The 12,103-nt window shown below is 51.6% G+C and overlaps 1 protein-coding gene across 3 annotated transcripts in view; it reads left to right on the top strand.

Moving 5' to 3' along the window:
* Positions 1–11,419, top strand: part of PPP1R3F (protein phosphatase 1 regulatory subunit 3F) — a 15,248-nt gene extending 3,829 nt beyond the window's left edge. Inside the window, exons 1-4 of one of the 3 annotated variants that reach the window (XM_035004670.1) lie at positions 4,999–5,986; positions 6,750–6,805; positions 7,028–7,110; positions 9,635–11,419. In XM_035004670.1, the coding sequence (XP_034860561.1) occupies positions 5,868–5,986; positions 6,750–6,805; positions 7,028–7,110; positions 9,635–10,930 (1,554 nt within the window). In that variant the 5' untranslated portion in view covers positions 4,999–5,867 and the 3' untranslated portion in view covers positions 10,931–11,419. Of the gene's footprint in view, positions 1–4,998; positions 5,987–6,749; positions 6,806–7,027; positions 7,111–9,634 lie in introns of those variants that run through there. The other 2 variants (XM_035004649.1, XM_035004660.1) reach the window with 2 other exon arrangements.
* The last annotated feature ends 684 nt before the right edge of the window (positions 11,420–12,103 follow it).

The raw sequence follows: 12,103 nt of genomic DNA on the forward strand, positions 1-12,103 counted from the left end.
GCTGTTGAAGAACAGCTACCGCCTGCCACCCAGCCCTCTTGGGGCCGGTAGCCGATCTCAGGGGGGAAGGCCGAACGTGCAGGAGCCCCGTGGCAGAGGGCTTCTTCTTCACAAGTGCCGGCTGCGGGCCCCCCCCGCCCCCCGTACCGGGCATGGCCACGTCAGGTGGGGGGCACAGGGGAAGTCTGTGGTAGCCATGGGGATACAGCTCAGAAACTGGAAAATGGCTGCATTCCCTGGATCGCTGGACCAGGCTTTTGATAACTCTTAGGCTTCGAGATGATCCATCAACAAGCACTTGTTGAGGGCCTACTATGTGCTGGGCACGGTGCTAGGTTCCAACAGGGAAAAAGATGCAGACTGGCAGTAAGCTGTCAAAGGTTTTGTGGTCGAGCTGGGTGGGCGAGGCAGGGACGGAGGGCTTGGTGTGTGTGACGCTTGGCAGAGACCCTGCTCTGTGCTGGGCATTGTGCTGAGGGTTTGCGTGCAAAGGCCTCATCTAATCCTTTCAACATTCCCTGAGAGAGAGACTGTTTTATCCCTCTTTCCTGGATGAGCAAACTGAGGCTCCCAGAGTCCAGAGTCCTAGGGCTGGTGTCGGGAGGAGCCCTCCTGATCTGCCTTGGCTTAACACCCTTAGGAGGTGTCCTGTTCCTCTTAGAAAGAAAGACCAAGAAGGCCTCAGCATGGCCTTCAAGCACCCCCCTGCCCTGTCCCCCAGTCTGGCCTCCGCAGCTGCTAGTCTCACATCCCACTGTCCTCTGCCTTCTGAGCTTCTGTCACCGTGGTCTTAACAAGGTGCCTTGCCCCTTACTGCTTCAGGGCCTTTGCCCATGCTGTTTTCCATCACCGGGAATGTTGGTCCTGTGCTCCTTGCGGTCTCCTCGTTTTGATCCCTCGGTTCTAAGAGTGCTTCCCCTGGGAAGCCTGCCCATCCCAACATCCTCAGGCCCCGATGTTCTCATAGCATGGATCAGGCGAGCCCTGCCAGAGAATGTCACGTAGCAGAACAAGTGTGTGTTGCCACAACTTTAAGATCATTTCCCACCCTGCCTGGCAGTTTTAGTCTATTTTTCTGACCCACTCTTGTCTCCACCTTGCTGTGACTCTTTTCAAATGTTCTTTACCTTCAGACTTTACTTCCTGCTTCAAAAAACAAAACGAAGCCGTAAGAATGGAACTCCCCACAGCTCGCAGCCCCCAAACCTGCAAACTAAGTTCCCTCCCTTGTGTTACAGGGGAGGAGGGGGCCCTTTTACTCCCTCAGGCCAGTCCCCCCACTTGTGCCCTGGGTTCCGTTTTCTGCTACCTGCTCCAGAACTTGACCCTTTCTCTCCTGGCAGCTTTTCACCGCCCTCCTCACTGATCCTCTCTCTTGGCCTTTATACATGCTAGCATCTCTACTGTCTGAAAAACCTGTCCTTTGACCTCCCCTCTGCCCCTGCTGCTCCTGGCCGGCATCTAACCGCCCCCCTCCCCTTCACTGCCGACCCCCCTCTGAAGAGTTGCTGACACTCTCCTCCTCCATTTGCTTCAGCCCCCCACATCTACCAGATTCCAGAGGTGGCTTTTGGTTTTCTTCTTGAAGTGGCTGAGCACTCCTACTTAAAACACGATCTTTCCCTTTTCTTGGGACCACGCTCTGCTGCTTTTCCTCTTAACCCCCTGGCCCTTCTCCTTGCTCTTTCCTTCAGCCTCACATAGCCAGACTCGGTGTCTCCACTTGGCTGATGTCCCAAAGATGCGTCCCGCAGTTGAGATCGAATCCATCACCTCCCCAACAGTGTTCCAGAGTGGCCTCTCCCCGACCCCTCCCTTGCTTCTCTTCCTTCTAAGCATCCTAAGCCCATCCTGACCCTGGAGTCTGGGCCAGGGCCCTTTGTTCCAGGGCATTCTTCCTTTCCTGAAGGCACTGACCTCAGTTTGTAGTTAGACCTTCATTAGGGGATTATTGGATGACCCTCTCTGCCCTCTTAGTCTGTAAGCTCCGTGAGGGGTAGGGACATGGTCTGCTTTTTGTTCACCACTGTATTCCTGCAGGGCCTGCCACGGTGCCTGGCACTTAACAGGTGCTCAATAAATGTTTGTTGAAAGAATGAGTGTGAGTTATTTTTTTAAATGTCTTCCTCCACACGAAATTGTCAGCTTCCTAGTTGGGTGTGATCACCATTGTATCTCCAGGGTCTGTCAACTGGGCCGATGCACAGTAAGGCCTCAATGATTTTTAGGTCACCTGTTGCTGAATGGATGGGGACCCAACTTGCTGTCTGAGTCGGCAGTCTTAGGGGAAACCAGAACAATCAAAGTTGAGACAGGACAGGCCAAGGGCCATCTTGGTTGTCTGGAAAGTCAGGATTTAGTGAGAAAGCGATCCTCTTTTACTCCACAGACAATTGGTAGGGCATCATGGTTAAGGATGTGGACTAAGGCCACATGCTATGGAAGTGGCAGAGCTGGGCTCTGAGCCAGGGCGGTCCTGCTCTAGTTCCCCAGTTCTTAACGGCTGTACCAGGCTGGGTGGTGTGTCTTACCGGCGGGGCATTGCCAGGCAAGTTGCTTTCCTTTTCAGAGCCTCAGTTTCCCTCAGTGGGAATTTGGAGGGGATCGCTGTTTGTTAGCACTTTATAGGCGATGTTCCACTATTTGCTCAATCTACCCCACAGCCCTCTGAGATAGCTATTACCGTTATACCTTCTTTATGGAGGAGGAAACTTGAGGCATCAAGAGGTTAAGTGACTTGCTCCAGGTCACACAGCTGGTAGGTGGCAGAGCTGAGGTTATTCAAAGTTACATGTCCTGACCCTTTATTGAACTGTGAAATCAACTTCCTGGATCCCAATGAATATTAAAGAAAAAGAACTAGCATAGGAAATAATCAGTGTGTCTCACAACACGTAGTAAAGGTAAGTGCCGTTTCATTCAAAGAACAACTGTTTTCCAGTTCTCTATAAGTATGTATATTTACACGTGTATGGGTGTGCTGGCTTATGATGTAAAATGTATTTCTTACTGTGGGTCACCGCCAAATGAATGAAGTCACTGCCGTGAAGGAAGCTCATGACAACGATAAAGTGCTCTCCTTCCTCCCACCCCGCTGGATGGGCTCTAAGTCCCAGGTTGACACCGACACAGACCCTAGTTGGGGAAGGCAGAGCAATGCCCCCACAGAATGTGGTGGCTTTCACAGCCGCTTCAAACCCTGCTCTTTTCAGAAAGCAGATGGCTTGGGGTAACCGGGATTCCAAGTATCGTGGGGCAGGTTTCTGAGGCTACCTGACCCCTTGGAGAGTCAGCATTATCTTCGAGCTGACTACATGGGAGCTGGGGTCTGCTGAATTTCCCTTTGGGTTTCAGCGCGTGACCCACTTAGGGCTGGCCAAGTTCTTGGAAAACGGCATCAGGGGTGCTCCCAGAGGACTCGGGGTGGTGGGGGCAGTGATGTGACTGCTCTGAAAGTCTGCTTTGCTCTTGCCCATTGGGGGTTGTCAGCCCTCCCCCGCTCGCACTCTGGCGATTGACATTTTTGTTCTGTCTCGGCTGGCCCAGGCTGGGGCCAATGGCACCTCTTTCTGAAATCTCACCTTCTGGTCTCCCCGGATGTCGTCTGAGGTCAGCAGTCATTGAGTTTCCTGATGGCAGGAGGAATTTCACGCCTAGGAGACTGGTGTGGCCCTTCTAGGCTGCACTGTCTTGACCAAGTGCACCCCAAGGATGCATCCCGGGTGTGGGCCCAGGTCCCCGGGCCTGTCCCCGGCCCACCATTTCCCTACTGCCCTTGAGGAGGTAGCACGTGGCATTTGTAGGGCTGGTGCCAAAAGAGCAGGTTTCCTTCTCGAAAACTAGCAAGCACCCTGGAGGTACAGTTTTGTTCTTAATCTCCTCCCTCGCCATTTTTCTAAGAACCCCTCTTCTCTGTTACTGATCAGTGAGTCAGTATACACTTGTACTCCATTTCTCTTACTATCCTCCTTTTGATTAAAGTCATAGCTGCCCCTGAATGTTTACTGTGAAAGACAGTTCAAGGATATTTAGGTTTTCTCTTTTTTTTTTAGCCCACAGTTTCGAACACTGTCTTCAAAATGGAGCCCTCTTTGGATTGTTATCAGTGTGGTGTGTAGTTAGTGGGTGTAGAGACACGGTTCCTTGAGCCTTAGTTTCCGCATTTGTAAAAAGGGAAGGGTGCTGCTTTGAAGGATAGATGTGAAGGTTTTCAAATGACTTGGTGTATCAATGAAAAGGGCCCACGTTGGAGGAGATGAACGATAAATGCTTGTGCCTTCGGCTTTCATCTCTCTGACTTCAGAGGTATGGAGAGTGCCCTGTGTACTTCTGCTGACTTTGTGGATCTTGGGATTGGCTGAATTGCTTGACCTGATTTTTGGAAGCTCCCCCTCTTCTCACGCTCCTCAGCTGCAGAAGAGATGCTCTGGGGGCTGAGAGATTTGTTTTATATTTGTTTTTCTTCTCTCTCTTCTTCCTTCAGCTGAACTGTGGAATTCTTTTCCTTCTGGTTGGCTGCATCCCGTGTCCCCCCCACCCCAACCCCTGCTTTTTCTCTCTCACATACATCTAGGACTCTGGAATGGTATTTCAGAGCCTGGTTGTGCATGTCAACATTGGGCCAGATGGCAGGAGATGGCTTGCCTAGTCCTGCCCCTGGGAGGGAGGGCTGCCCTTCTGTTTGTGGGTCTTCTTGAAGAAGCTTGCTTTAGAAGATCCTAGAAAGGTGACATTTTCTCTAACAAAGGACTACGCCAGCAAAAGAAGTCCGTAGAAATCGTGTTGGGCCCACAAGCCCAAGGACCTGGATTTTAAACTTACTGGGAGGACTGGTGCAGGACCAAGCTGGTTTGTTCCAAATCCCCCTTTCTTATCTGTGATGCTCGGGAGTTGGTGGCCAGGCTTCTGGAGTCACTCACTCCAGGGCCTTGTAATATTCAGATTCAAATACCTTTGGTGAGATGCCCAAGCCCTAGTCCATGGAGAAAGACAGACGGCCCCTTCTGGAGCTTCCAGACTCTAGATCCATGTACCTGGCTCAAATTTCCTCCCTGAGGGAACTTGCCGCCACTTCCGTGTCTGGTGGTCACCTAGCCACGTGTCCCACGAAGGCAGGGAAACTGGGAATGAATATATGGGCAAAAGGCAGGTCCAAAGAAAAGCCTGAATGAAAGAGGAGGGAGAGATCTTGTCTGTTATTGCTGCCCCCCTCTATCTACTTCTGGAAAGGATCGGAGATGGGGTTGGGGTAAGACCCCAGTTTCCCTTGTCCGGGAAGTGGCAGTTTGTTGATCGAGAGCCTGGATTTAGACATGGGAGCTAGAAGGCTTAGGTTTCGGTCCTCGCTGCCTGACCTTGAGCTGGTTTCCTCGGCTTCCACGTCATCATCTGCGAGACGCGGATAATAATACTACGTACTTCACAGGATTAAAAGTACCTACCTCACAGGATTGTCGTGAGGATTGCATTAATATACGCGAAAGCACACAGAACAGTGCCGAACATCATAGTAGGTATTCTATTCAGGTCAGCTAGTGATCCTCGGCTTTTGTGAGGTAATTGATTATGTGTTTTCAAAAAGTTGCAACCGTCTGCAGAAATGTCAACATCATCGTATTACCTTTTCGGAACGAAAAGGTCTGAGCAATTGCCTCAGCTCCTCTCAGTCTCTGCTCATGTTTTTGTTAACGCTTCCCTCTCATTTGCCTTCATCGGTAAACATTTGGTACTCATTTCTGAGAATGAGAACAGCGATTTCTCCATGATCCCTGTGACCCCACCCCTGGCAGAGACTGGCTGAAATACACTTGCCTTATGCCACTTAGACCTCGGGGCCTGACTTGCCTGGCGGAGGAGGACCAACTTTAATGAATATCTGCCGTCGATTCAGCCCCCGCTCCGTGCCAGGCCCCGGTGTCTGCCTCGATGGCCTTGACTGCCCTGTGCTTGGTGTGCACATCCTGGCTGTCCTGTGCTCTGTTTTAAGGTGAGGAGGGTGAGGCTCCGAAAGGTTAGGTGGTCGGCCAGGCTGATAGGGTGACGGGTGGAGGATTGGTGGAGGGACCCAGGTCTTTGTGAGCCCGGGTTACTTCCTTTTTCTGCTGGCCTCCGTGCTGTTCTCCAGTTGCTTCCTTCCTCCCACTTGCTGCTTTCTGAGTCCCCCAGTCCTCACCTGCCCTTTCTTGGAAAAAGCGGGTCCCTCTACGGCTAGGGATATACCCTAAAGAAACGATCCAAAATGCTCCTAAAGCCATGCCCAATAAGGTCTGCTGGCGTCTGCTTCGTGGGAGCAAAACGAAGGCCACAACCTAGCCGCTCAGGAGGACGGGAACGGGTTACGTACGTTCCGGTGAGCCGCTGTGAGCGTAAACAGCCATTTCAAATGTTGACAAAAGGGTATATGCTTCTGCTTACGGTTAGGGACAGAGCCAGCTGCGAAATGCCGTCTGCAGAACCTAAGTTGGTTTTGTAGAATATCTGGAATGAACTTTTCCAACATGGTACTAGTGTTGGCCTCTAGCTGATGTGTGACTTTTTCCCTTCTTTACGCTTTCCTGTGTTTCATAACATTTCTACAACATGTCTGTAGGACTTTTCTAATGGGGGGAGTAAAAAGGTGGCAGGAGGGAAGACGGCCACTGTCGCCTAGGAGTGGGCCACCACAGAGGCTCGGAAGGTGCTGGTGGGTGGCAGAACTGGCCTCTCGGGACACCAGATCCATGCATTCTCCCCTTTGTCCCACTCCCCAGGCCTACTGAGGAAGAGCTGAGGATGAAGAGTGCGAAGGACAGCACCCCTGCTATGGGTAAGCACTTGGCGGGCTGTGGGGGTTTTAGCTTATGTTAACCGTTTGCTTTCTTTCTCTCTGTTTTCTCTATACGAATTAGGAGGTTCCCTCTGTCTTAGACTGTCACGGAAAGCCTCAGAGGCAAAGCTGCCAAGTAGCCCCAAGAGCAGCCTTTCCTAACTAAACCAGGCCTGCTTGCACACCCGCCTCACCCCAACACTACCCTTCTCTTCTCTCCAGCAGAGCGCCCTAGTGTCCAGGAGTCGGTGGGTCCCCTGGTGGCCCCCACCCCTCTCCGTCCATGGCCTCAGATGACGCTTCAGGTAAGCAGGCCCCGGCAGCCTGTGGATGGACAGCCCAATGGGAGACCGGGTGGCGGGGGCCAACTTGCTCCAGGTCTACCCTAGGTCGGAGGGAGGCCCCCCAAAGCAGAACCCGATGGCGGAGGGACAGAGTGCAGTTATTCACCTGAGTCTTCGGTACGTTAGCAAATATTTACTGGGTGCTTGCGCTGTGCCAAGCAGTTCTGGGCCCTGGGAATATGGTAGCGACCAAAAAAGCTGTCTTCCCGGGGCTTATTTATATTTTGGTGGAGAGAGACAGGACAAAACAAAATAATAGTTAAAATATACGCTATTTTAGATGATGATGGTGCTAAGGAAAAAAATGAAAGGGATGGGGAGTGGGTGTGTGTCTCACACGTGTGTGCACGTGCGTGCGCGCGTGCACACACACACACACACACACGGGGGGTGGGGGGAAGGTTTGTGAGTTTAGAACAGGTGGCCAGGGGAGGCCTTCGTGGTAAGTGAGATTTGAGCAAAGATCTGGAGAAGGTGAGAGTGAACCACATGGGTTACTAGGGGAAGAACATCCCAGGCAGGTGCAAAGTCCCCCAGGCAGGGCCATGACGAATGTGTGAGGAACAGAGAGGAGCAGTGTGTGTGGGGGGCGTGGGGGGGCAGCAGGAGGTGAGGTCAGACAGCGGGTGGGGGACAGATCATGTAGGGTCTCCTGGGCCTTGGAGAGAACTCTGGCTTTTACTCTGAGTGACTGGAGAGCAGGAGGTCGTGAGCGGAGGAGGGCCCGTGATCTGACTTAGGATTTAACAGGCTCCCTCTGGCTGTTGTGAGGACAGTAGGCTGTAGGGGCAGAAGCAGGGGGGACCGTGAGGGGGAGGCTACTGCAGAGGTCCGGGCCAGCGATGCCGGCAGGGGAGATAGATTCTGGAGATGTATGTTTGTGTGTGTGTGTGTTTTAGTACAAAGGTTTTCAAACAGACACAGAAGGAAAGAGACTAGTATAATGAACTCACATATGCCTGTCACCCAGCTTCAATGAATTTCAACACATGTCCGTTCCTACTTTTTCCATACCCCCTCCGCTCCTCCCTTGCCTATGGAATTATTTTGGAAAAAAATCCAGACATTAGCTCATCCACAAATATTTCAGTTTGTACCTCAGAAAATTAAGCACTCGTTAAAAAACAAACCAAAACAAAACAATCCCGACAATGCAGCATCACGCCTCGGGAAATCAACAGTCAGTCTTTAGTATCATCAAATATTTGATCAGTGTTCAAATTTCCTTATCTCATAGGTGTTGTAGGTTCCAAACCAGGTCAACACATTGCATTGGGTGGATGGGTCTTTTTTAGATATTTAAATCTCCCTCACTTTTCTGGCAGTTTGTTTGTTGGAGAAACCTTGTTTGTCCTGTAGAGTTTCCCACAGGCTGGTTTTGGCTGATTGCATCACATGGAAACACATTGCTTACTCTTTTTATTAATATGCTAATTCCATTTAATTAATGTGATCTATTAAATTTAATTTACTTTATTAAACTATCAATTTTGTTAAATTGATTTATTAAATACAATCTATTATTATGAAACTAATTTAACTAGAATTGATTCTAGTTAATTCTCTTATTCCCATTTCATTTAGTAACTGGAACTCTTCTCTAAAGAAAAACTTTCTCATATCAACCGTTTGGCTGCCTTGAACATATATAGTTCGTATTGAAAAAGCTGTATAAATGCTTAATTTTTTCCCTTTTATTTACCAATCTTCAGAAGAAGTGAACTTCTCCAAAGGTGACCAACTAAAGGATTTTTGGTTTTGGTGTATTATTACTAACTCATGAATTTTAAACATATTTGCTAAGTTTCAACCCATTGCACTTATTTATTTATTTTGATGTTTAAATTGAACTCTCTCCGGTCAGTGGGAGCTTGTTTACATTGGTTCCAGAGTCCTTTTGAACACATCCCCATTATTCTTGGACCACTCCTTCACATTCTAGAATGACAATGTGTCCTAGATTCATCTCGTGCTCGCCCTGCCCCAAGCCTGGGAGCAGCCATTTAGTTAGAAAGCTCTGGTTCCTTTTAGGGGAGAACCGTATTTAGAAAGCAGGATCTGGGTGCTCAGTGTGCTTGTTGCTGCTAGATAGGCCATTGTTTCTAGGCCTTGTCAAAATAAATGTTTTTGAAAGAGAAAATACATGAATTCATGTGGATATTCTGGATCTGTTTTAGAGGTTAGCCGACAGTATTTACTGAGAGCTATTCACCAAATGTTGGTGCCCGCTGCCTTCCTTAGCTTTATGATCTGCAGGAGTCCCCTTTTACTCCATCTGATTTGGTTATTTTAATATAGATGACAGGCTTTAGTGTTTGGAGAATTAGAGAGGGCTCTTTAAGGGGGGTTTTATCTGGAAACACCTGTGGGGCTGGGTGTGGGCCGTCGCGCACTCTCACTGTCTCTGCTTGTCCCCTCCCCTCCTCTACTTCATTCCTTTCCCTTTCTCTCCCCTCCTGCCCTGCCCCCCGCCCAATGGCTCTAGGTTTCTGAAGTTACAGTGTCTGGCAAACCCCCAGAGGAAGGTGACGTCCCCAGAAGCAATCCGCCTGTGGCTTTCACGGAGGTCCCCCAGGCACCGGCCATCAGGATCCTCCCCTCTTCCTCTCTCTGTGGCCTGGGTGGCTCCCCCAGGGACCAGGCCTCGGGGCCCGATGCAAGTGAGGGGGCAGCCGGGCCTCTCCTGGAACCCAGCCAGCAACAGGTGGAGGCCACGTGGGAAGTATCGAGAGAGAATGGAGGGGGCCGAAAGGACTCCGTGGTGGGGGCCGTTGTGGATGAACCCCCTGGGGGTCTGGAGGTGGTGAGTGGGTCGGAGGAGCTGCTTGGCGAGGACACCATCGACCAGGAGCTGGAGCAGCTCTACCTGTCCCACCTGAGCCGCCTGAGGGCTGCTGTGGCTGCAGGTGGGGCAGGGGCTGGCGGGGAGGGCCCCACAGATGGGGGGGTATCCCCCAGCCATGCCCCGGGCATGCTCACGGACCGCGACCTGATCTTGAAGTGGCCTGGCCCCGAGCGGGCCCTGAACAGCGCCCTGGCGGAGGAGATCACACTGCACTATGCGCGGCTGGGGCGTGGTGTGGAGCTTATCAAGGACACTGAGGACCCTGACGAGGAGGGGGAGGGCGAAGAGGGACTCTCCGTTATACCCCCCAGCCCCGAAGGGGACACCCCCAAGGAATCGCCTCCGGAAATCCTCTCGGGGGCCCATTCTGTGGTAGCCACCATGGGAGATGTGTGGCTCCCGTGGGCAGAGGGCTCGGGTTGTGACAGCCCCGGGGTTCTGGGTGCGGAGGGTCAGTTCACTGGGGCTCCAGAAAAGGGCATGGGCAAGGACACCGACTCTTTGCGTATAAGTAGGGTGACAGCTGGGGTGACCGGCTCCCCAGGGGGGAAGCAAGGCCGGATGGAGTTTACCACCGAGTGGGCAGACAGCTTGGTTCCTATACCTGGTAAGGAGCTAGCTGCCCCAGTCCTACGGGGGCAAAGTGTCACCCTCCTTGGTCCCTCCGGGGCCGAAGTCTGTCCTTCTGGCCTGGCCAGGCCGCACGTGAGCTCCCAGGATGAGGAGGGTTCAGGCCCAAGCCTTGAGCCCCCAAAGAAGTCTCCCACCTTAGCAGCCCCTGCAGAATGTGTGTGTGTATTTCCTCCCCAGCTCCGGGGGCCCTTGACCCAGACTCTGGGGGTCCTGGCTGGGTTGGTGGTGGTCCCTGTGGCTCTGAACAGTGGTATGTCCCTCCTGGTGCTTGCGCTGTGCCTCTCTCTGGCCTGGTTCTCGTAGAGGCTGCTTGTGGGGGGGCAGCAATAACAGGCTTCCCCCCCTCTCTGGGGTGTGGGGAGAGGCAGTCGCTACACTCCCCCCCCAGGGGATTCAGATATGATGTGTGGCCTGTATAGTCAGGGCTCTTTTGCTTCTGAGAATGCCCGACTGGAGAGAGACCTTCCGGTCCCTGAGGACTTGTTGGCCCGGGGCTCCCTGCGGTGATACCGGTGGAGGGGAACGGGGCACGGTGGACGGTATGAGATAACTTCAGAGAGGAGCTGGGCATGTCCTCCCTTCCCCCCCCCCCCGCCCCCGCCCAAGCCTGTATTTATTTTTGTATAATTCTCTGGATGAGGGAGAGTGGTCGTGAGCTGGTCTTGGGGCACAATTACCCAGAGATATATTTATTAACAGCCAACCTGTGCAACCTGCTGGAGCTTTATTTTTAATTTAATTTATATAGAGTACCTATTATTATATGCCACAATAGAGCTCTATGAGAAATGATGTGTCTTGCTGTACAGTGTTCTCCTGTTTGGGCCTGAGTGTGTGGGGTGGTCATGTTCTGTGGGAGGGGCAGGGTGGGGAGTTGGGCGTGGGACACGTTCATGCCTGCTGCCACGGCTTCAATATGTGTCACCTCACCTTTATGGTCCTACCCCCTGTGGTCCAGTGGTCTTTGGAGGGGCGGGTCCTTCGGTATTTTCTATATTCTGCCAGGGAGGGAGGAAGAATGACTGATTGCCATATGAGGGTTTGGTGTGCAACACGTGGCCGCAGCGGTGGATGTGGGAATACCGGCTGTGAATCAGCCACAAGGTTTTGAGGTTCCTGGGGAAAAAAAAAAAAAAAAGCCTTTGACACCAAGAAGGAGACCCCTCTGTCCCCAAGATTGGAAAGGTCTCACAAGGGACAGAGGAGTTAATGTGCTGTGAAGAATTCATACCAGAGTTGTTGTCCACAGATTTTGCCTTTCTAACTCAAAACAGGAAACCCAGAAGCTTTGAAAGAAAGGATAGATATATTTACTGCATGCAAATAAAAATCTCTGCATTAGCAAAACAAAACACCATATATTTATTTACTTCCCTTCACAGCAAAACTTTACACCAGCTTTCTTCCATTCTTCTCCAGGGCTCCAGGGCTTTTCTGAAACAGCCCCAATCAGATTGTTTGCCCAGCCACTTCAGC

The sequence above is a fragment of the Mirounga leonina genome, unplaced genomic scaffold, assembly GCF_011800145.1.
Source record: "Mirounga leonina isolate KUSES-001 unplaced genomic scaffold, KU_Mleo_1.0 Mir_101609, whole genome shotgun sequence".
Taxonomy (NCBI): domain Eukaryota; kingdom Metazoa; phylum Chordata; class Mammalia; order Carnivora; family Phocidae; genus Mirounga; species Mirounga leonina.